This window comes from Crocodylus siamensis, chromosome 12, assembly GCF_052110815.1.
Source record: "Crocodylus siamensis isolate JL-2025a chromosome 12, ASM5211081v1, whole genome shotgun sequence".
NCBI classification, from domain to species: domain Eukaryota; kingdom Metazoa; phylum Chordata; order Crocodylia; family Crocodylidae; genus Crocodylus; species Crocodylus siamensis.
The window spans coordinates 36,217,920-36,243,427 of NC_143406.1; the positions used below are offsets into that span (position 1 = coordinate 36,217,920).

The 25,508-nt window shown below is 45.1% G+C and overlaps 1 protein-coding gene across 1 annotated transcript; it reads right to left on the bottom strand.

The window, feature by feature from the left end:
- Window positions 1-253: 253 nt before the first annotated feature.
- Window positions 254-25,287, bottom strand: CLEC19A (C-type lectin domain containing 19A). Its single transcript, XM_090024199.1, has 5 exons — window positions 25,067-25,287; window positions 13,683-13,848; window positions 11,476-11,569; window positions 7,852-7,984; window positions 254-5,944 (listed from the first exon to the last, which is right to left on the bottom strand). The coding sequence occupies exons 1-5, from the start codon at window positions 25,179-25,181 to the stop codon at window positions 5,865-5,867; spliced, it is 588 nt and encodes a 195-aa protein (XP_089880325.1). The 5' UTR covers window positions 25,182-25,287; the 3' UTR covers window positions 254-5,864.
- Window positions 25,288-25,508: the final 221 nt, after the last annotated feature.

The following is a 25,508-nucleotide window of genomic DNA, read 5'->3' on the forward strand; positions in this document are numbered from 1 at the left end:
GTGCTGCCCCAGCTTGGAGGCAGCACCCAGCCTGTTCCAACTCTTCCCCAAGCCCGTCCACAGGATGCTGCTCCCCAGGTGGGGTTGGGGAACAATTGGATTGGGCTGGGTGCTGCCTCTGAGCTGAGGCAGCACCCAGACTGCTAGTAGCCCACATGGGCAGCCTGGGGGCGGGGTGCTGCCACTGTGGAGGGAAGGACCAGGACCCCCACAGCTCAGGGGCTTCTCAGCCCACCAGAAGCTCACCCCCGGCTGCAGGAGAGGTGAGCAGGCTCCACTAGTAAATAAATAAATAAATAAATAAATAAACAAACAAAGGATTGGGCCCCTTGCTGTTTTTTGTACAGGTGCCTGTGGCAGCCAAGCAGCTGCTGAAGGCAGAAGTGGTGAGGGGCCTGATCCTTTTTTTCTAGAGTCTGCCTGCCTCTCCTACAGCTGAGGAGCAAGCTGAGCTGCACTGTTGTACTTTGCAACATTGCAAACTCAACTTCAACCTGATGTAATTTAGCTTGCAATGCTGCAAGAAGTCATTTAAAACCTCCGAAAGTGGTGCACTTGTAATGCATGACTCCACTAAGCCACATAAATTACATTTTCATCTTGTGTACATCACAAAAACCATCATGTGTACAAGTGCCCTAAGATGTACCTCTACCCTGCATTCTGCTGACTTCAGATTAACATAACTAACTAGTTCTCTCCAAAATGTCTTTAGAAAACTTGCTCCTACCTTTGGGCCAAAAAAGAGAAAAGCAATTGTTAAGGACTAGGGGTCTGACCCAAAGCCCACTGAAATCAACAAGAGTCTGCTTAAGTCATTAGCATAGCAGTAGTTGCTACTCCTTAGACTGTTGTATTTTCATGTGTGTAAAGCCCCTTAAACTTAAGTATGAGTGTGTACCAGACATCAGTGATTTACCTCCAGAGAGAGCAGGTAACCTTGTCCTGCAGGGCCATGCCCAGTACTGTGTATACTGGCTGACAGGCTTGCACCATAGCACCAATAAAATGGTTTAAAACTGAGTGTAAAGAAGATACGTTTTTACACAATATAAGCCAAACTCTTCCTGTGTCCATATCTACACAAACTCACCACAGCTGGCAAGAAAGACCTAAAGGAGAAATCTGCATGGAGTTTGACATTACTGTTAAGGCAAGATTATTTTAAATTAATGCTTCTCTGAGAGAACAATAGCAGTAAAGATCAGGTATCTATGACTCAGTGAAGCCCCCTGACAGCAGCATGCGCCATCTATAGATTCCCTCCTCATCCAAAACGCAGAGATCCAAAAGGCTGATGGCAGCACCAATGATCTCTGGGGGAAATGGGGTTGCAGAGCATCTACATAATAGATTAACTCACTCATTGCCTCAAGGGCTCAGCAGTGAAAAGCATTTCCAAGATCAACTTAACTAATTAGGAAAACAGCACCTGAAAAATTACGTCTAATGCATTATATTCTCTTCCTGTGAAAATGGTGCTGGAAAGCAATGCCTTGTGTTAAGGTAAGTGCCTGTCAGATATCCAAAATTCCCAATAAAGTAAGATTGGCTGGGAGAAAGGTAAGCTCTTTGTCTTGATGTTTAATATTTTTTCTGAACTTCAAGAGGTGCTTCCTAGTCGTTTGGCTAAGGGGTACTGGTTGTCTGCAGTACAGTAATTACTGCAATGCATCTCTATAGATTTGATATATATCTGTATACTATACTATACACTACTACCTGATGCCCTGTATACCATACTATACTATACACTAGTACCTAACATACCCCCATCTATACACTATTCTAGTCTGTTAAGCGTTCCTGAACAACTCTACACAAGTCAGCACATGAAGGGACAGCATGGGTCAGCCCTTATAGGTCAGTCAGTTTTCCGACCATTGTCCTGAACCAATTTTCTCTCCATACTCATCTTGATGATTAGCAGTTTCACTGAACAGGATGGTCTTATGCTTGATCCCCTGGTTATAATCATTTGGCTTTTTGAACTGAGCTAGCTATCACAATGGTATACAGCTGAATATAATAAATGAATAATATATCTCAAAGCACAGGAGGATACAAAGCAGCACAGAATGACCACAGATTTGGGTACCTGCTGACAACTGCTCCAACCACTGAGCTCCTTTTTCTACATACAGGCACTTTCTTGGAAGTCTTACACTAACAAACAGTTCTCTTTAAATGAGTGTTGAGGGAAAAAAGAGAAACTGAGATTCTACATGGCCCTTTTGAAGTATGGAAGGTGCTCATATCACAGCTGCCTACAGTTAAGCAGTTGCTTAATAATGGCTGGATGAAGGTCAGAGAGGTCAGCATCTTGCATGATTATTTCTTCTGCTATTCTAGGACAGTAGTTTCTGCATTCACTTCTAGATATCTAACTAACTTGAGCCTGTGGGCGTCAGGTACTGGTAGGTAATGGGAAAGGATTTCCATTATCTGATTTGAAGACAAAATGACCACAGTTGATATGCCTGTAAAAGTTATAAAAAGAAATCATGGGCCTCTCAGAAAAATGGGGCTTCTCAGAAGAAATCCACAACTGAGGCAATTCTTCCTTTGGATAAAAATTAAATTATCTCTCCATGTCTAGTGGATATTGGTTCCAGTGGACACATCTGTCTCCCTACAACTCAATTGTCCACTGACCCTTTTTAACACAGAAGTATAATGATTCCCTGCTGCCTTTTAAATTTAATAAACACTCACCATGTGATGCTGGTTCAAGACATGAAAGAGTCGCTATAAAGTTAGAGTTATCTCAACAAAGCCAGGCAAAGCTAGTTGGACCACCTCTGGAATACCAAACCCACAGCACCCACTGCTATTGTGCAAACATCTCATGTCAGGAGAAAAAATGAGCAGTCTCCCTTTGCCTGTGAAACTGGGTGATAGCAGGTATCATATGGCACTTTTACACATGCTCCAGGGGTTGTGGGGGCAATGGTTTTATTAGAGCTCCTCTAATTAAAGCACTGCAGTGTCTTGTGTATCGGCACCCCCACAATTCAAAATGGCTGAATAAGCTTTAGTTCAAGCACCCCCCCACACCATTTTGAAGCATGGAGACGCTGATGAACGAGATGTCGGAAGCTGCTGGAGTGCAGTAATTACCACAGTCCAGCAGATTTTATTAATCAAGTCTGCTTGGATGGGCTGTAATTACAGTTTAATTACCGTGCATCAGAGCAGCCTCTGCACTTGTGCACAAGCACCCAGAATGTGTGATGGAGACACACACCTGAGATGGGAAGTGGCCATCAGGACGTGCTTCAATTGCTACCATGACTCCAGGGGAGCTATTTTAGTTAACATCAGCTGAGAAGGTGTTTCTATATCTACAACCCTCCTTTTAGCCAGTTCTGCGGCGGGGCCGCTCCTAGCCTACAGAATTCCAGAGACCAGCAAAGGGAGAGGAGATGGTTTCCTTTCCTCCAGGAAAATCTCAAGTCCCTTGAGAATAATTTGTAAAGGTTTCCTTTGGAGATATGCATGCTCTGCTTGTTAACCACTGTGCCTTCAACAAATATGCAAACCATTAATTCATCATGCCTCACAAACCAGCAAAAAGTGCCCTGCAGCAACTTAATATATTCTGAGCAAATAAGAAAGTTGTTGATGGGTGTTTTTATGCAGACTGCCTACATGGCAAATGTCTCCCTGGGTCTATGGCATTCTGCTGATGGATCCTCTATAGCTGACATTTAGCATGACTGGGGGGTTACAGTGATATCTCACGGGGATGAACCTGACCTCCGGTAACCTGTGTAAATCTATTCTGAGGCTACTGCAATTTTTGAGCCAAATCTACAGCTCACAAAAGGAATTTCAATACTGATTTCAATGTGGTGAGAATTGGGCTTTTTAACCCTTGGGGGTACTCCAAGGAATTAACGGCAGTGTCTCAGCTCAAACCCTGTGCCAGAGGCATAACAAGCAGTTGCTGTACCCAGGGTAGTAGCAGCAGCCAGTCCTGATTCTCGTTACTCTGCTGCCCTGTCCCCATCCATTTGGGTCTAGAATGGGCTAGACAAAGTCATAAAACGTACGTGGAGATGTGCATTTTAATATCAGACTCTTTTTCATGTTTATTTGTTCATATCCTAAAGCAGTGAGCAGTAAGAAATATAAATAAGTAACAGGAGCCTTCACTGCTGCAATTGATTTTACTTAATGCAAGGAATATTTAAAAAAAAAAAAAAAAAGAAAGAAAAGAAAAAAAGTTCAATTTCAAACGAAAAATAAATTCCCAGTAAAATCATTTTTGTAACCCTGAGCCAGAACTAACCCTGCTTCTTTGCAATGAAACCATCGATACGATCTGCTCTGTGCACCTCTTGTCTCTGTCATTCTGCCATGTGACAAATTCATTCTACTTTATGAGGAAAAAGAAAACACTACCGTGATCATCTAATGTTCAAGCTGATGTTCTGTAATCTGTTGTTAACGGGCCTCTTTGTTCCAGCATAAAAAGTGAGTGTAAAATGGCAGGCTCCCTCACCAGCCCAGAAGAATTCACTGCCTCTCTCAGGACCCAACTGCAGCTCCTCCCGTACTTCTTCCTTTCTGTGCCTTTGTTGTCCCTTGTCTACCTGCCTATCCAAGTTGTTCTCTCAGCCCTTCGTAGGAAAAACCTGGCCACTTTCCAGCTGGGTGTCATAGTTGCACGGGTCTAGTTGGCCTTAGGTCCTCTGGCTGCTAAGGGGCAGGCCGCACTGTTACAGTTACTGTTTTGAATGCCCCCCTCGATATGAGATACAACAGTAATGTGCAGTCCAAAGCAATGAGAGTAATAAAGCTACCACCCTTGTACCAGAATAGAGGTATGTATAAAGTAAGTAAGTATATGTATTCCAGCAAGGCTGCAAAGACGGAACTACAAAATACTGTTTACAGTGTCTTTTAGCTTCTTCTTTTTTTTTCTTCTTCTTTTTTCTTTTTTTGGAGGGGGGGAGGGGCTTAAGAAAAATGCCACATTTTCTGCCAAACTTAGCTGATTCCGGCTTTTAGTGTTTGTAACAATGTAATGGATCTCTCGCAAAACAGGTTGAGATGCTTAAATCCAAATAGAAGCTCAAATATGAAATTCCTAACTCAGCTTTTACATGGTGTCCCTTCAAGCATAACTCCCATCTCCTTTCAACTGAGTAAAAAGTAAGTATGATCTAATCATGGACTTCAATATCTACCCTGTGCTACTTCATTTGTATGGCACTGGTACAGATTTTCAAGCCTGATTCTGAGCTCAGCTGCCAATTACAAAGAGTAACTCCATTGAAATCATCTAGTATGAATAAGGCCTAAATCAGGCCCTTAGTGTGACTGCATAGCCGTTCTCTCAACAGAGTTGAGGAGTGGGACAGAATATGTATTCTGCATTACAAACTGCTCATCATAACATGAGAGAGGTTTATAGATTTTGAACCCAGTTTGACAGGCAAAGATCAGTGGGGTCCACTTATGTGAATGAGGACCAGACAGTCAGACTTTTGTCACCTTCTTGCACCTTTTCATCCATTGCTTAATGATGTTTATAGGTTTTGAAATTCTTTGTTGGGTCACACAACAGCCCTGGCAAAGGAGGCCATATTGAAATTGCTTCCAGACCATAAAAAATATACTGTAACAGTCCTACTTGCTTTACTATTCACCGGTACTCTTTGGTCAGCCACGGCTCGGGCACAAAAGCAAAAGTTAAGTAAGGTATTGTCTAGGTAGAGCAGCTGGCCTCAGACATATACCTGATTATATGAACCATTAAAAATGTCTCTCTGGCATCACGAAGGTCCTCAGTCAGACAGACACCGTTCCAGTATTTTGACGCGTGGCCGGTGGTTGTTCTGTCACCCGGGAGTGAGCTAATCGACTGCCAGCGATGGAATCTTGCAGACAAACGGGAATTCTTTACCGCAGCTGTTGTCGTTCCATGACCGTAACGCTGTATAGGAGCAAACACAAGGAGACTCTTTCAGTGTTAATTGGAAGTGCGTCCACACGATGGAAGACAAAAGTCAAGTCTGCTTCGTCCACCACTGAAGAAGATGTAACACATAGCGTAGATAGAAAACAGTGAATTTCTTACCCAAAGAAATGAATTGCACCCCTGAATAGTTAGCCCCAAAGGAAAGTCTTGTTAAAAGAGTTCTTTGATACAGGTTTACAACTCTGACAATCCTACAAGTTGCATGGATTTTCTGTGTATACAAAGGATCATGAAGGCAGGGTAGGTGGCCATTACAGACAACCAGTAGTGCTCTAACGGCAGCTATCTTACATTATTTCATGTATATCTGATACATGCAGAACGGGGTCAAGGGGGTGGGGTGTGTTTTCACAGTAAAGCTCCTTAGTACCACCAAAAGTGGTATAGACATGCCCCCAGCATGTAGCATATTTACTTTATTGTTCCAAATATAAGTTGACCCCATATTTTCAGGGCCAATTTTAGGAAAACAGCTTTTCACTGAATATACATCAATAACTATACATTACAACCTTGAACCTCTGCTGCCCTAACAAAATCCCACAAGAGAATCAATAACCAAGGAAAGGCTATGAAAGGTTAAATGCACAAAAAGACTAAAATGAAAACTGAACTGAAAGAAATTCTAAGTTGTTTTTATTATTGCATGCACAAAAATACTGCAGAAATTACACATAAACCGGTATAAGTGATTGGAAACTGTTTCAAATCAGTAACAGAACAGAAGTTCAGTGCACATAAGCCACTTTCAAAATGGCAGAAACTGGTTTAAGATAAATATGGATAAATGTAGTATCAGACTTGACTGATTTAGGTTAAATTGGTTTATTTAACTTCTGTCCCAGACTGCCTCCAGATTCAAGTTAACTCACAGTCCCCCAGCATCCCAGAATGTTTTGTACCTCCCCCACAAACCTCCTCTTGCAGGTTATTCTTGGCCCAAGCTGTCTGCTCCAGCTGACCAGAAAGGCTTCTGGCCTGGTCCACTAGGCATGTGGCTGCATTTTCAGAATCAAAAGTGAACGTCTGTTCACTTGCTTATTGGTTCAATCTACACAGCTCAGACCAACCTGCAAAGACTGAATCAATTCAGCCTTGGACTTGTTGACTGTCTGTACTTAGCTCAAAAGTCAAAACCCAGTTACAGGTTGATGCCACATAAGTCAAGTGTGATTCTTTTTGGTTCTATTGGAGGGGGAAAGGTAGACATAATTAAAACAACACCATATCAATTTTACTGTATTCGTTTGCAAGAAATATTTTAGCATTTCCTCATCTCGTGCTAACAAATGTTCAGTGATAATACTGATGAACTGTGGTAAGAGTGCAAAGTACTATTTTTCACTTATAAAATCCAGACCCTCCCCAGCAAATATGGCCAAACATCACTGCACACTAAACAACATTTGGAGGGAATCTGTGAGAAATCACAAACTATTCCAGAATCTGTATTTAAGTGGTGAAAACTGGAAAGTTGACCACTGAGCAAATCCAATCATTCCTAAGAAGTAAATAATGTCCCTCAAGCCTCATCCATCAGTGTATGGTGTTATAATAGAGTAAACAGAGAGAGAGCGAGAGAGACAGAAAAGGATTACAGAGCAGAGGGAGGGGGTGTTTGCTAGGGGAAGGTACTCCACTGAGCTCACTTGAGTAGACAGGAAGCCACAACAACAGAAAATATACAACCTCATCTGCATAAATAAGATCAAATGGAATGATTCCCCCCTGCCAGCATCTTTTTTATGTATGGAAAAGGGTGAGCTACATCTCACTAAATTTATTAACTTGCAGATAGAGCCTAATATGTCCTTGCTGTGAGTTGTGAGCTACAGCCTGCAAAGGGAACACACAGAACCTACCACTGTTATATCGGTACCAGATCTGCACACAATCTTCCTCTTCTGGAATAGAGTGGATCCCATCATCTGGCTGGTTGCCATCCCAGTAGTTATAATCATACAATGTGCCATCCGTCCATTCAAAATGTCCTTCCTATCAAAACAGCAAGAGAAAGTTAGGATGAAAATGACTGCAATGATTGCAATGGTGTTTTTGTCTGATCGTAGACTCCTGGATTTGACTCACTCAATACTACTGTCACCCTAGTAAAGCCTGGCATCAACTGAACCTCATCCTTCTGTCTCAGTGATAAACAACTCTTAGGCTCCGAGTGATAAAATAGTTCTTCACTTAGGCACGTTGCTTGAGATCCTAGAATCACTGCAAGTTAGAAAAGGTAACTGGTAATGAAGGGCACACAGTGCATTAATTCTGTTCCTAAAACAATAACACTCAGGAAGAAAAAGGAAGGAACTGCAGAACGTATACACTGCAGAGACGCAAGTTAGATTAGAGCAAATATATTTAGGACATAGCACTGAAAATATATTCCTTTACTAAAGAGCATTAACATATCAAGTAGGGCTGTGCAAAATGGCACCCTTCCATTTCAACTTTTGTTTCGACTTGAAACTGCTGTTCCGTTTCGTTTCGTTTCGTTGAAATAGTTTCGCTGTTTCGACATTTCACCCATAGGGTATAATGGGGAAGCCCAAAACAGCCTATAACTTTGTCATTTCTGGCCTGATTTGGATGAAAGTTGCAGGGATGGTTGCCCTTCCTGAGGGCATGAATCTTACCAAGTTTCAAGAAGATCAGTGCAGGGGGTTTGAGGAAACTGCACCTCAAATTCTTGAAAGCAAAACTCATGTCACGTGTATGTGGTAAGCCCCAGCTCAAAACAAGTCAAAACAGCGTTGAAACGAAACAGCCAGTGAAATTTCCCACAGCCCTGATATCAAGCACCTGCAAAAGCAAAAGCAACATTCTTCATATTATAAAAATAATGAATTAAATGGAAGGATATGTTGCAAAAGAAAAACAGCCTGCAGATACGATAACATATTTGGGTCTAAAAAAGAAATTAAAATGCATGTTTTAATTTCTGAACAGTTGATAAAATGACTGTGGAATTTAACTTGTGGGTGGACCACATGGCTCTGGGAGCTGTAGTTGCATGAGAGCTGGCCACAAGTCCAATCCAGGTTGGTAGTGATGAATGCTTATCATGATTCTCACCCCGGGTGGCGTGGCAATCTTAGTGTACGAGCACCTGCATGCGACTCATAAAATAAACCCAAAGGGTGCGTCCAGAGGAGCACACACATGCATCGCACCAGGGACCAATAGCAGTGGCACACAGTTGTGCTGCTGCTACTTGTCCTGGGGAACGCTTGTGCACATGCACTCTGGTGCACAGCAAGTTGCCCCAGATGGGGTGGGGGAGGCTCCGACCGGGACCTGGGCTGGCTCCAGCAGCATTACCGAGGCTCCTGGGGAATTCTCAGGGCTCCAGTGGTGGCAATCAAGCGCACAGGGCCTGGCCAGCAACTGGAGCATGGCTCCAGCTGGCCAGGCTGCAGTTTCAAGTGGCACATGCTACTACCACATGCGCCACTCTGCTTTTTTAAGGTGCGGGGTTTTTTTGACACCAGGATCTCCTGGTGTTAAAAAAACCTGTTGCGCTGCATATGAGCAGCACGGTGAATGCCTGCATGTGTGGCAGCACAGATGGGTCTACGGCGCTATATACCATATGTGTACACTAGCCTGGGCACACCCAAAGATTTCAAATAAGAATTCATACCGTATATAAAAAAAGAAAGAAGAGTGTTCTGACCTGTGGGCTTCCTGAGTTCTTTGCAACAAAGGAATTGCTCTTTCACTGTTTTCAAAGTTAAGAAAAAAGAAAAAAGAAAAGATCTGGTATTTTCAGAAGAGTGCCTTGAGTCTAACAAGGTGCCTTGAGTCTTAAAAGGTTGAGAACCACTGGTCTAAGCCCATCTAATGTTTGGTAGCCTCTGTGAGATGGTGGTTTTAGGCTTACCCATCATCTAAAGCTGGTCAAATTTCCAAAGGAAATAAAGCTGTTTCTTAAAACCAAAAGTTTTGTGAAAAGTGTCCTGTTTCTCTGAAATTTTGGGATTTGCATTAAAGTACAAACTCTCAACATTTCAATATTTTTCCTGACTCCTGACCTATCTCCCCTTTTTCTTTTTTTGCTGACAGCTATACAAGAATAAATGATAGCTAAGGGCTTTCCCCATGTCTTTTTCAGCCATTCTCAAGCTTTCAAAATGTTAACTATGCAGAAATAATGTAGTACAGCAAGGAAAACTGAAATTCTGCAATTGTGCTACTATGTGAGTTTTCTTATGCTGCAGAGAAGGGCAACAGGGATAATTAGTGGTATGGGGGGCTTCCATATGAGAAGAGGCTAAAGAGGCTAGGCTTGGTCAGTTGAGAAGAGAGGCGCTGGAGGGGGAGGTGATAAGGACTTACAAAATACTAAATGAAAAGAGAAAGTAAATACAGATTTATTATTTACTCTCTCTGACAATACAAGACCTAGGGGGTCACAAATTGAAACTGGTGGGTAGCCAACTTCGAACTAACAAAGAAAAGGAAGTTCTTTTTCCCACAGTCTACAATCCAAGTGTGGAACTCATTGCCACCAGATGTTGTGGAAACAGACAGTTTAGCCAGATTCAAAAAGGGATTGGACAAATCCTTGGAGGAAAGGGGCAGCAGTAGTTACTGAGCCACGGGAGTTAGGGAGTCAGCTTTTGAATTAGACCATCCTAGACCTTAAATGTGCTAGAGGCTGCAGGTGAAAGAGGAACAGTTTGGGAGAGGGGGCACACTGGTCATACCTAGTTCAATCTCCCTTTCAGCATCTGCTCTCTGTCCCTGTGTGACACAGGAGACTCAGCAAGATGGACCTATGGTCTGACCCCATAAAATGGCAATTCTTTTGTTCTTACGTCCTAGAAGTTTCGAATAGTTAGGAGTGCCAGGGTTGCCGAATTCCAGTTTTATTTTTGTTACTCTTCAAGTTTTCAAAAAAAAATCTTCAAAAGTTACAAGACAAGAGCATTTTAAAAACTAAGGAGGAAAAGAATAACTCTAGATAACATCTATTTTACTAAACTTGTGGGTAGCAGTAAAAGGAAATGGGGAAAAAGGAGAAAAATAAATATTTGGAAAAAATAAGAACAACAAAAAAAGTTCTGTTTCAAACTGTGGAAAATGGAAACAAGATGGGAATTTCAAAATGTAGCATGACATTTGTCCTTCTGTGTTCCTTCTACTTTTAGTGAGAGCAAACACTCACTGACTGTGGATACTGAGGAAGCCTTTAATCTTACTAAGTGTGAGCTGAAGCCCTGAGCAGTGGATAAGTTTGCTTTGCTCTGTTGTCTACATATCTAGAAAACTTTGCTTCCCCAGAACTGCTCGTTTTCAAAGTACTGCTGAACTCAGAGGAAGAAAAGATTTTAATATTTGGTAAGTGGGATTTGAGGAAAAAAGAAATATTACTGTGCCTTCGGTGCATTGCCTCAACTCCAGGAAGAACAGTTCTTTTATGGGGAAACCAGCACAGGAAAAACTAGATAATATTTAATACTGTAGTAATTTCTCACCTGTCTTAGATCACTGAGTCCCATCCAGATATCAGTTGGTATCCCAGGCACACGGCTGTTTACCAGGTCATACACAAAGACATTCTCTTCCCAGCTGGTAAAGTAACATAATATGCAGAAGTGAGGAAGTTTGTATTAGTGAAATGAAGCAAAGATAATCCTAGATCATGTAATTTGGACCAAGACAGCCTTGTCTTTCAATGACCCTTTGAAAGTATCCATGATCATGATTCTCCTTCAGCTGTGTAAAAAGATGACTTATAATGGTGAAAATCAGAAAAATCCAGAAAACCAAGGAAATGTGCCATGAAAATTAATTCATTGTTTTTGCCCTTCCTTAGAATCAAAAGAAAAAAAATTAAACCTTGAAAAGTTCAAAATTGTGTGGGCACAAATGACACAACTCAGAGCAATCCTGGCCAGGTCATGAGTGGCTACAGGGCTCTGGGAGCAGGGCTCAGGGGGCTGGGGGTGCAAGGGGCTTTTTCCTCAGTCCTTCCAGTTATGGGTCTCAGGCATAAGCGGGAGAGATGAATCAAGGCAGTAAGCAGAAGACTGCAGTGCTAGTGCCACCATGAAGGCTTCAGCTTCTAAGACCACAGTCCGCTCTTCGGAAAGAGAGGCAGCGGTCTGTTGGGAAGAGACGGCCTCTACCTGACTCCAAAGGGGAAGAAGCTCTTCTCAGCCAGAATGACTGACTTGCTCAACCAGGCTTTAAACTAAGCTCACCGGGAGATGGGCGGACAACCACCAGAGCCAACTCACCAAGCATCAACTGCAAAACCAGCAGGTGCGGATGCTCAAGGGAACCCACTTCTACCCCAGCCCAGGAACAGAGCTTCTCCACGAGTACAAGAAAGCCTAGGGCCTCCAATGGCACACATAAGTGCCTGTACACTAATGCTAGGAGTTTGGGGAATAAACAGGAGGAATTGGTCAGAGGGCAAGAGAACAGGAGTTATGGAGAGAGGCTGAGAGCCATGGAGAAGCGCAGGCTCAGGGGTGACTTGGTGGTAGCCTGTAAGTACATAAGGGGTGAACATCAGGAGCTGGGGGCGTCTGTTCACCAGAGCACCCCAAGGGATGACAAGGTCCAGTGGTCACAAACTCCCCTGTGACCGTTTTAGGCTGGACATAAGGAAAAGCTTCTTTACTGCCCAAGCCCCCAAGGCTGGAACAAACTTCCCCCCCAGAGGTGATGCAAGCACCTACTCTGGACACTTCCAAGAAATATTTGGACGTTTACCTTGCTGGGATACTTTGACCCTAGCTGACTTCCTGCCCCTTGGGCAGGGGCTGGACCCGATGATCCTCCGAGGTCCCTTCCAGCCCTAATGTCTATGAAACCTATGAAAACTGTGACTAGCTGTGCTAACAACCAAGGGCTGTGCTGCTGGAAGGCAGCTACCCCTGTGGTTTAGTCATTACTCATGAATATGCTCTTTACTATGCAAGATAAGGGCATGTCATGAAATACATTTAAGCTTTTCAGTGGGCTAAACCATCCTAAAACACTTCTTAAACCATCAAGAATGGCAGAGACTTGGAAGGCAGACAAACCCTAGCAACAGAACATGGTCAGGTGAAAACCCATTCTTACAATGGGGTGGGGGGGTTCCAAGGACTCCACACAAATATGACCACAAAATGGGTACTAGCATGCATTTTGTGCACACAAAAAGGTACATCTGCTTGTGAACTTCATGTATGCTCAAAAGGATAGCTTTGTATGCATATCTGTAGTGTCTGTTGGTAATGGGCTCTGTAGGTTAATATAGAACCTTAGTTAAATCCGAGGCAATAAATATTATTTCACTGTGCCCAATGGTATAGGGCATAAACTTATTTATGTTCATTTATCATGGCCACAGAAGTGCCTCTCTGCTTCATTAAGAGCAACATGGATGAAGCAGCTTCAGATTTATCAGCTCTGCTACTCAAGATGATGGATAATCTCTGCTAGATGTCTGCGTAGTACAGCCGGGGAGTTCTGATTCTGGTCGGCAGAGAACAGAGGTACACATGGTCCCTAGCTAATTTGTTGCCACACAGATACACAGCGTTTATTAAAGAGGTAAATTGAGCTTCAAGATGTCTGTTCTGTCCTATGAAGGTTAAAATCCTGCTGGGGAATTATTTTTCCTGCATAAGACATAATTAGGTTGGACATGGAGAATGTCTTGGAAACACATTTCTATGATTCTTACCTGTGGATGGAAGCTAACTTGGCTGATTTTATGCCAATGGAAAACTCAGCACAATACAGGTCAGCTTCAGCCCATGTTTTATTGATGGGAAAGTATCTGTAACAGTATCCTTCATAGTCTGTCCAGAACAGTGGGCAGGAGTAGGACTGAATGGGCTCTGGCATAGCTGGGTAGAAAGAAAAGAGAAGTTGAAGTGAGTTTAATACATAACAGCTGTAGCAACTGTGTGAACAGGAATGGTGAGGAGCCTTCCTTTCAGGTCCTGTGTCAGTCTCTTGATGTTACCAAGAAAAACAAAAAGTTTAAGGGCCAAGATTTACTTGTGATTTGGGGTGCCTCCATTTTTGGTGGCACTTGTGAAAAACAGTGATTGGATTCTTATAGGGTAGAGACTAAGGATTTGCTGGAAGTCAAGCCTCTTCAGTTGTCTTGAGGTGGGCACCCAAAAAGCATTAACCACTTTCTAAAAATCTCTCCTTTCTTCTGTTGAAGACTGACCTTCTCTTGGGCCACCAGCCGGTGAGTGGACAGCGGGCTGGCTGAGAGCATGCACCAGTAGGCCGCTATTGCTCCTCCCACCCCTGCCTGTCACTGGTTGACATCCTACACTGTCCGCACACAAGACCTTATCTTCTCCTCTCTCCATGGATGCTCCCTTATACGTGGCAGCTCAGCCAGCTCTTTGCATGAAGCTGTAGAGTCAAGGCCTCTCCTGCTGAGAGGACAGAGTCCAGGCAGGGCTGCAATCCTTCCAAGGATCAGTGCAAAGGACATTCCTCCCAGTCCTACTGAGGTTTCTGGGGGATGCCCCTGCTGGGAGATAATAGTTAAAGGCCTGCAGAGGTGCAAACCTGGATTTCTTCCCTTTTTCTCTCTTTCCAGTAACATATCCCAGCTTTTGTTTGGAAGAGGGGAGGACAGTGAATGTGTGGAGTGACCATGTTGAAGACATGGGGGACATGAATCCCACGCTGCTGTGTCAAGGTCTGTGCTCAAAGGACATGTCTCTGCCATCAAAGAACTATGCTGAGGAACATGCCACCTTTTTTTAAAGGAAATTTTTCATATTCCCAGCCAAATCAAGTCCAAATCCATGACCCAATCCAGAACCCTAAAGGGCCCTACAACTGGGAAACATCCTCCACCCCACCTAGGACTTCAGATGTTTCCAAAGTCTTTGGCAGGCATCCCATGTTCAGACAAAAAGCCCGGAGGCCAGGGGTTCGGATGCCTCCAAGTTTTCCTTGTCCTTGGCCATATGGCCGCAGGAGCAAGCTAGGGAGGAGGCTGCCATTTCCATAAAGCCCCAATACTTCGGCAGGTACTAAACCATGCCAGAAGAGCAGTTATCCCCAGGCACACTTAAGGAAAACTGCCTTCATGGACCCAGATACACGGTGTTTTCCCCTGCCAGGTAAGTATAAGGAACATGTCACACCTGCTCCTTCCACACAGCACCCTGACGTGGACGTAATGCAGCGCCCGTGCTGTCGGGCCAGGCACATGACAATAAGCTCCCACTCAGGAGAGATATGGCTGCTTCACTGTGGCAGTCCCTGGCATATACTTTTGAAAGCACAGACTAGCTTGGTGGAAAGAAACAACTGCCCAGCTCAGTCTATTACATTTCATTGCTTCTACAAAAGGTTGAATTAGTCGTAACACAAAGACACATTTGTTCCATCTAAATTAACCTACCAGAGCCTCTTCTCTCACCTCTCTCCCTACTGGGGACATGGAAAGAAGCATGGGCAGTCTGTACTGTCACAGTTCATTTACTGAACTCCCTCGGTTAGGAACAACTGAACAATCCCAATGCTTTGTGATTTTATTTCCAGGCAACATTGCAGAATTAAAACAGACATATTTCTGCATCTTAACCAACCGATTAAGAAATTATTAGAAAAAAGGAACAGTACAATTTCCTATAGCACATGTAGGTACCCAGTGGCCCTTTTTGTCTTTTGTGCTCAAGCTGATTTATTTGAAGATGAAATTCAGGAAAATATGTTGCTCTACATTGCTGAAGCAGGGAAGAAATAAGGGGGTCTGGAGCCTCTACATGTTACCATGATATAAATAGTTACAATTTTTGCTGTCTATTTTCCAAGGAAGATGGAAGCAACACTGCAGGTATTTTATACAAGTAGGCTTGGGCCAAGTCTCACTTACATCAGTGCCCAGAAAAAGCAGACATGTAGCAAAAGCTGTATCCTTGCAGCGAATACCAGAGATGAGGAAGACTCCAGCCCAAGAGACCTGGAAAAAACTGGAAGCCTTGGTGGGAAAGTGAATGTGAAATGTGCAACTTAAGGCAGGAAAAGCAATTAAAATAATAGGAGAATTGGCAAAAGACACCTAAATAATCACAGGCTGAATGGCATGGAGGGCTGATACTGAGCATAAATGTAAAACCATCAGCTAAACCTCTGGGAGGCAGTTAGAAAGGGACAGGGTCCAGCAAGCTTCTTAAGGACAAGTTTCACTTCAAGCATTAGATGAGTCTTGCTGAAGTCCATAGCATGAATGACTGGTGACTCCCGAGACTGGAGGGGCACCATGGTGGCAAGCGGGGACCACCTGCAGCCACTGACATTGGTGGCGGTGAGCTGGGACTGCCCACAGCCGCCAAGGTTGGCAGCGGCAAGCAGAGATCGCTTGCAGCCACCGGTGGTGGCGTCTGTGGCGGGGGGTGGCAAGCGGCGACCACCTGCAGATGCCACCGGCTGCATCGACAGCGAGAGGGGGCAGATGTGAGCGGCGACCACCTGCAGAAGTCGGCAGCAGCTTCGGTGGGAGCCAATCTCAAGGGGGGCATGTGCCCCCGTGCCCCTCCTACGCGTCGCCTATGGTCCATAGGATAATCTATGTACCTGAAGTTAGGCATGTGCTTAAGTATCTTGCTTTTGTCACCAACCTATTCTCTCTCTCCAAACTAGTTTCTTGCAAAGGGTGGGTGCTGTTCTCTAGAGGAAGCTCATTCTCTTGTATTTATATTATATCAATGGACAAATGCAGCAAAGAGCACGCTAGTATTGCACAAGGTACAAGTTAAGTGACTGCAGTGGACATTGCAGAGCTGGAAAAGGATATCTGGGGGAAGAGACTTCAGCTCTGGAGGAGAGTCAGGGAACTGATGCTGATAAAAGAAAAGGCATAACCAATATGGATGATTTCTAACATTTCGGGGACGGTGGATTTTGCAAAACTATCCAAGCAGGTTACAGACTGAAACCCTAGAAGGGTCAACTTGATGCTAGGAAAGGCTCTGGTATATGGAACTTCAACTTACATGGAGTGTAATTAAGATGTATTATAAACTCTGCCCAAAGCCCCAAATGACAGGGCCACTGTGAGCACATAAACAAGGAATGAGAAGGGCCCAGAATACAAGTGGTAGCATGAGCGGAGCTGATTTAGCTCCTTGCGTTCCCACGTCACCATGTCCTTTACCCACTGGATCACCACCCCTTTCATGACAACCCATAACCTAGAGGTCTGGGTTACAGATCAGCTCTCCTAAGACTGCCAACGTGTGGCAGCAGAATGACCCAAATAGCTGGAAGTAACTGTTCCCTGCATTTCAGATCTCACAACAGCAAGCACTGCAAAACAAGCAGCAGATGCTGGAGTGCTACAGCTCAGTGTCTCCTGCTGACCCAAGATATTGTACGCCCTCAAAATGTCAAAGAGACCAAGTCAAGTTATTTCAAGACCTGCAGCATGCAAGCTATTCTGCTGGTTGACAATAAAAGGCTGCCTTTTCTTTCACTCCCATTCTCTGACAGCCTGACGCCTTCACCAACACTCTTCTGTTCCCGCTGCTCAGATAAAAGCTAATTATTTCTCAATTCATTCTTCCTTTGTGGCCACCCTTCCGCTTTTTCCCCTGAGAGCTCTTTAGAGGATATATACTGACACAATAGCTCTTGAAGCTGGTTGCAGTCACTCACTATCAGCCTTGGAAAGTGCCATACCTAGATAACTGGGAAGGGTAAGCAACTCCTATCTTAAGAACCAAGTGACACTGTTGAGATGAATGAGCTGCTTTGCAATCACTCTGTCTGATGGCATCAGTCACTGGCTGTGGAAAAAATAGCCTGTCCCAAATAAGAAAAATGACAGAAAAAGGGAAGATGTGCTCCACTCCATTCACAACAAGGTGATAGGCCACATCTTGCCAGCCCTGCTCTAGGGAAGCCCTTTCTGAGCAGTCCCTAAGCATAAGGGTGAGCTTCACTTTAAGGCAGTGTTTCTCAACCCATGGGTGGGTTGCAAGAATATATGAAAGGGCGGCAAACACGTTTGAAAAATGGATTCTCTTTTAAAGGAGAAAAACATGGGAAACCGTGGGTTTTCCCTTGCACGCTTACAGAGCTCCAGCCTGCAAGGGGCTGCACAGAGCCCTCCATGCCCCACACACCAACCCACTGCCCCGTGTACTGGGGGCCTGGTGGCAGGGGGCAGTGGGTTAGGAGTGAGGGGCACTGGGTGGGGACTGACCACTGATGTTTACAAATGGGTCCTGGTCCAAGAAAGGTTGAGAACCGCTGCTTTAAGGAGTTTCCAGCTAATGGAGCTGAAGGATCCAAACCTTCAGATCCAAGGAAGCCGCAGACAATAAGGTGCAAATAGCTGCAAAGCATCTTGGTCTCTTCCTTTTCTCTAGCACCACAATGTGCTGAGGAAAGGGAAGCTAATACTTCTAATAACTTCTGGGGCTACATCAGCTTCAATAGCACAGGGTGCCCAAGCCTCACACCCTTACCCACTTCCAGACCTCCCAAAGATCCCCTACCCTGGCACTGAGAGACCTTGAAGGGTAGGGTAACACACACTGAATTGCCTCCTCTTGTTCCCCGCCAGCCAAAGTACTGGGGACTCATCCACCCACTTACTTTATGGGTACTTGCTCCCAATCACACTGCACAGCCGCCTAGGAGTCTCAGACTTCGGTCAGGTAAATCATGGACTGCGATGGGATTTTAACTTGCGTAACAACAGAAGGTCAAATCTGAAGCACTTGGACATCAAGAAGATGACCCACTTTGGATCAGGTGAGGACTAGGGGACTTGGTCCCATATTCTTATTCAGTATTTTTTATTCTCATGATGAAACCCTTCCAAAGTCAGTAGCTCTGGCTAGGGAACATGTTCCTCTCTGCTCCCTGGGCTCAAAGACCTGAGGGGTGCTACAAGCTGAGAGCACACTCAGCTCCTCAGGGATGCTCAGCACCTGAAGCCTAAGCCCTCTGTACCCAAGCTGAATGCAAATGTGCACGTAATTATTAACCAGGGCTATTGCAGACACAGGCCTTTTAAGCATGGGGAGCTTCCGCAGCAATCTAGTAATTTTGGAGTGGTCGTGGTGAACTCTTCACCTCTTGCAGTGTGAAAGCAAAAGGGACAGGCTGAAATCGTCATCTGTCTGGGCAGGCAGGGCCATTTGCCTTTCTGCATTAATTGTTGTGGGCATCTGTTGTGCACTGACTTGAAATTTCCATCAGGGCTCCTTAGGCTTCTCTGAAATGTCATGAGAAATTGTCCCCTTGTTAGGAACAGCTGAAACGAAGTCATCAGACCAAAGCATTCATCCTTTTGATATTCTATACCATTTTCCCACTAGGTATCATTAATTTGATTAGCTTCAGTGAGCAAGAGGTGCCTGGAGGAATTTAGGGTTAAATACACCAGAAAAGAGAACCAGGGTAGGTCAAGGCTTAATTAGCATCTTTTCTGTTAGGTCACTGTAGGAAGTCTTTGCATTCTCTTTATTATTCTTAAATTCACAGGCAAGAACAAAGGAGATCACCTCTTTTATTCTATGCTACTTTGTGCTATTTTTATTTCAAAAGCCATAGGAAATATTTTGCGTATGGTGATTACATTCACTTCTCAGAGAGTAAACTTCATAATCTGATCCACCGGATAACAATGGTATTTGCACTGAAGGAAAACAAAGGGAGTGTCATCAGGTCAGTCATATCAAGTCTTTGTGTTTTAAATGATGTCGGCAGCACACTGCTCCAACCACGTCACCTGAAAAGAAGGGTCATCTTTGATTAAGATTCTGGGTTTGCACTTAGATGAATGGGGGCCAATCCCTGCCTCTTTGTGGAAGTCCTTGTCAAATCATTCATTCTCTCTAGGGCTCAGATCCCCAGCTGTAAAATGAGGATGATAATCCACCTTTTGTCCATCTTATCTATTGCGATTGTAAACTCTCCAGAACAATCTTTTTTTTTATTCTAGGTATAGGTAGCATCTAGCACAGGGAGTTCCCAGCCAGGGTTGAAACTTTTTGGGGCCAGAGGGCAGATGACTGGCTGGAAAAACAAGACCTCTTGTTCAAGAACTGAGGTTTGGGCATTGGGTTGCGTTTCACATAGGAACAAAACTGAGACCTTTTGCGATTTTTCACAGCAAAACTAGAGGTAGCCACTCCAGACTTGCCAAAATCCCAGGGATGAAGGCTTTCACTTGGGACAAGCCGATTCAAATCAGCAATTCAAAATGATTCAGAGCAGGGATTCAAATCTCAGCCGCACATGCCGTAAGTACCCAATCTTTTAGTTGTTCTGGGATCTCTTTTTGATTCTCCCAACACCAAGACGTTCCAGCCTGAGAATGTTTCCTGACAAAATTTGATCTAAATTGAAGTGTTGCATTTTTGCCAGCAGCACATTTTCCAACAAAAAATAAGTCTTATTGAAAAGAGATGCCCCATCAGGTCCCATACTAACAAGAAGCCAGTGAAAAAAGCGACAAAATAACAACTGGCTGAGCCCTGGTTAAGTCCCTTTTCATGATGTCAAACTTAGGCTGGGCTATTTCTATGCCAGAAGTGAGTAATTTTGAGAAGTGTGGAGCTAGGGCAGGACTGGCGAGAGCCATCCATTCCAGGAGCATTCCTGGCACAGGATACTTCAAAGCATTCTCACAGCATCTTTTCAGCAGCAGATATTATCAGCTTGGTGCTGGAAACAGAAGACATTCTTGAGGGCAAGCATTAAGGGGCTTGGTTTCATCATGGGCTGTGAATTTATCAGTAGAAGCCTAAACTAAGTCAGCCACGAGAGAAAGATTTAGTAATTGCAAAGAGAACGGTCAGCTACAGGGAGGCTGGCGAATAGCAGAACGGGTTTTGTGGCTTTCAGACATTCAAAGGGACTCACCGCACCATGATTCACTGAAAACAGCATATCTAGCTGCTGTACATATAGTTTAATGATGCTTTAGGAGTGCAGAACCTCTACAGCTCCACTGCACTTGCTGGGTGCCCCTCAACCCTCTAGAGGCACTGAGCAGCTCACAGGATGAGGCCCCGAGAGAAAACCAAATAAGAAAAGATTACCTTTATATGGAACAATCAATAGGTTATTTCCTGGTTTGGAAAGTAATCCCAGACCTCTGCTGGGAAAAGCTGTCTGCATGTATGTTTTCACTCTTACTTGTATATGCAATGATGTTAAGATCAAGAGAAGAACAAATTTCACGGAAAAATAATGTGAATTCCTTTTTTCCCCTCTCTAATTGAATCTTTTAATCATTTTATTTAGCTCACAACTTGCCTTTGGCTACAGGAGTGCCTGTAAACATAACACCAGAGCACAGACGGCACAGACACTCACTTCCCTGTGCCTCTTCATTGCCACGTGCTCTGTGTGTATGTACCTGCGAATGGTGAATCCTGGCCCACTTAAGTCAAGGGGAGATTTATCAGCAGTTTCAGTGCGGGGACACTGTGCATAAAAAAGTAGAAAATTTAAATGTAAAATGTAAAGCTATTCAGTGTAGAGAAATCAAGTAGAAGATCTCAATCCCACAACCTTTACTACCTGCCCTGTTTGCAATGTGGCCACTCCCAGGACAGAGATATGAAGAACAGTGTCCCAAAGCTTTTAGGCTGTGAGTCAGGCACATATTTCCAACATCCAGTAACATATCAGGCATCTACTAACGCACTCTGATCTATAGTCCAGAAAGGATCTGAGGCATGCCTGCATCACATAATGGTACAGTGGAGCTTGTTAAGCAGTATCACAGCAAATGGAAAGTGCGAGTCTGCAAGGAACGGGACATGCTCCACAAGCCCCATATAACAAGTAGACATTGACAGCAGGCCTGTGTGAAGCAGCAAGTATTTGCTTCGGATGGACAGTGATTCAAATCACTATCCGGATTCGATTCAGCCGATTCAGATCTAGAGATTCAGCCAAAGACTATACAGGCAGCAGTACTCGATGATGCTAGACACTGCTGCCTCCAGCTGGTAAGTCAGTTGTGGTGGATGGAGGGGGGAGAGAAGGGGTGTGGGGGTGGGGGGCAGATCAACACCCCCCCAGCAAGGGAAGGATTGGGACTGGGACTGGGGCTGGGACAAGCTGTCCAGCCAGGGTTGGGGGGTGCGGGACTCAGGGAGGGGGGCTCCCACCACTGTGCGCCACCGGTCCGGGAGGGCATGAGAGCGAGCGTGTTCCCCTGGATCTGCACAGGGCAGGCTGAGCCGAGCTGTACTCCAGATGGGCGGCAGAAGGCACTGGGAGTGGGGGCTATGCCCTCCCGCTGTTCACCCAGCCGGGGTGGGAAGGCGCGAGATGGTGCTGTGCTGCCTTTGACAAGTGGTGCTCAGCAGCAGAAGCCGCTGAAGCCTCCCCGCGCCTCCCAAACAAGCCATGGCTTCACCTCTCCCCACCCCGGCTGGGGCAGGGCATGGTGGCAGGCGCATGCACCTGAATCACGGCTGGGCCGGCAGCAGGGGCAATGAGGAAGTTTAGGACGGCTGCAGCTCCACCCATAGCCCCTGCTCCACTGCACCCCGTAGGGCGGGTGGAGCTAGAGCTGTGCTCAGGGCTGGGGCTGGGGCTCGCCACCCAGAGCGCAGCCCTAGCTCTGCCCAGCCCATGGAGCGCAGCCTGGCAGCGGGTGACTTGGGCTAGCTGCCCAGAGCACAGCCCCGACTCCACCCGCCCCATGAAGTGCAGCCGGAGTGGGTGGCTGGGACTAGCCTCCCGGAGCGCCGCCCAGCCCACCCCATGCAGATCCAGGGGCCCACACCCACTCCCACGCCCTCCCAAACTGGCAGCGCACAGTGGCAGGAGCCCCGCTCCCCGAGTCCTGCACCCCACCGCCCTGGCTGTGCAGCTTGTCCCAGCCAGCCCCAATCCCTCCCTCGTTGTGGGGTGTTGATCTGCCTCCCCCCGTGCCCCTTCGCTCCCCCCTCCACCCACCACAACAGACTTACCAGCCGGAGGCAGCTGCGTCCAGTATCGCTAAGGACTGCTGCCTCTGCAGTCGATGGCCAAATCTCTGAATTGATTCAGAGGCTTCCAATTCGATTCCTGATTCGATTCACATTTGGAGATTCGGCTGCTGAATCGGGCTGAATCTCCTCCAAATCGAATCGGCTACTGAAGCTTTTCATAGCCCTTATTGATAGCACTTTCTGCAGAAGAAGCCTGACAAGCAGCGGTACAAAGTGCCATCCTAGAAAGGAGCAATAACGCCTCACGAGAGCAACTTTACATCCCTCCTGAAGTCACTTCACCCTACACAATCCATTTACCTGGCTTAAAGTGAACAATGTGCATTGCCAAGCAACAAGCATCACAATCTACTCTTCTGGTGAGTAGAGTCTTGCGGACTGGAGTAAGCCATTGGCTTTTGGTATCACTAACACATTTTCCGTAAATAAGAGCTGTAGGAGCAGGCCCTTCAATATGCAGACCAATGTTATACAAAGAGGCTTTGATGTATTTAGTATCTTGCAAAATACGAAAGGTGTATGGCTGAGGGGAGGGGAGTCCCTTCCCTAATGTGTCAAAAGTGTTGGCATTTAAAGGCTGCATTCAAACAAGCAGGTCCTAGCAGGATTTTCAAACTTCATTTATCCTGTGTGTTGTGCGTGTACATACGCAACACATAGGGGGGTCACAGGGAGGCATGTGCCCCCCCCACCCCGACAGCGAGTGCTCTGGCTGGTAGGGGGACACGGAGAGAGCTGATGCCCCCAAAATTGGCACCACTGTACTGCATGCAGAAGTGCCAGCACTTCCGCTGCTGCCATGCCGCTGGCGTGCTCGGCAAACGGCCGCTGGCACCCCCCGTAGTTGCTGGCTGGCTGCTGGGGCAAGGGCCCCCCCTCAGGTCGTGCCCCACTGGTGCCCTCCCTGACTCGGAAGGCACCAGTCACCCTTGTGTGCATGTGTGTGTGGGCTGTGTCTTTGAGAACAGCTCTGGTCCTTCCCTGTAGTATATGAGGGTAAAGTTGGAAGGGAGCGGTTTCTAATGCTGCGAGTGGAAATCCTATAAAAGATAGAGCAGTGGAATGAAACTTTAACAGCGTTGTAAAAATGTCACAGTCTGAGATGCACAGCATTGTAATGTAATACATCGTACCAAATAAAGCTAGTTTTACAAAATAAAATCCTATGCTATCTATATTTAAAAACACAGACACTAGTCAGTTTCTGTAGACATTCTACAATCCAGAAATACTAGACATCTCATTGCAACCAGAGAGCGGGTATCTTACATTTTTCTCTCCTTAACTACTTTCGTGGAAACTCCCATTGATTAGTTGTCTGGCACTAAAGCTAAGCTTGTAGTAATTATTTCTCATGCTAATGCACTGAACAATACCTAATGAGTCAGATTCTGCTCGCAGTCCCAAACTAATCTAATAAAGTTCAATGAAATGCAGCGTACTCCAGATTTAGTGGCATACATCAGAAAATAATCTGGCTTATCCCATCCAGGTAAAAATGTACATCCAGACTGAGTCATACAGTGAAATTAAAGCCACGCACAGTGGATTCTTAAAAGTACTTCTCTCCACCCAAAATACTATCGACAAGTTCTGAAGCTCAGGGATATGTGATATGCGCTCTGCTATTCTACAGTTTTTACATATATATTCACCTCATTTCACAAATTAGTTGGAATAAAAGAAACTGAAAACTACTTACCCTTCTGCACTGAACACAAGGGGTAACATCCAAAGCCAAAATCTTTTGAAACTTGTACTTGCTAATGTTTGTGATTATTACTGCCTGGTAATACAGATGTCTGACTAGAATCATTTTAAGGAAACTCATTCAGCTGACAAATATGCCATAAAAGTTTTCACAACTTGGAACAGGACTGCACTGTTTATAGGGGTAAACTGATCATGTCTGCAAAAAAGAGGAATAAAGCCAGCAAAGAGAATGCTTGAACATAAAGCAATGGAAAATATCAGGATTACTTTGTTGAATGTCAAGAGAGCCTTGGACTGTACAGAAAGTTTGGGCTGTACATTTCAAGATGCATTCTTGCTGAGCCATGAGTAACAAAGAAGTTTGCATTTACCTTTACGTAAACCAGAATCAATGATCTGCACTCACCTTGGCTGATTTTAATATTTGTCTGTGGGAAGGCCTGGGTGCTGAACAAAACCATGGAGAAGAGCACACAGAAATCCCCCCTGGCCACCATCACTGACTGAGGACAGTATCTCATTCCCAGGTCTGCAGGCAGCCAGTTGCACGTAGCTCTTTTCCTCAGCTTGGGATCGCCTTGCTATGCCACTGAGATTCTTGGAGCAGATGTGGATATACTTTGTGTGCTGCACCCTCCCCCGAAACTACAGACTTTCACAGTGTCATGCAAGGAAGGCTGGCCAAGCTGCCTTCAGCGTAACACCACACTCCACAGAACAACGGAGAGGTTCAGAGCCGAGATACAGCTGAGCAGAGGCTGCAGACCATTTCACTGCCAGAAGTCGCTCTTAAATCACCTTCTTAAGTTCCTGGAGGGTATGAGAACCTGCACACGGCCCAGCAGGCA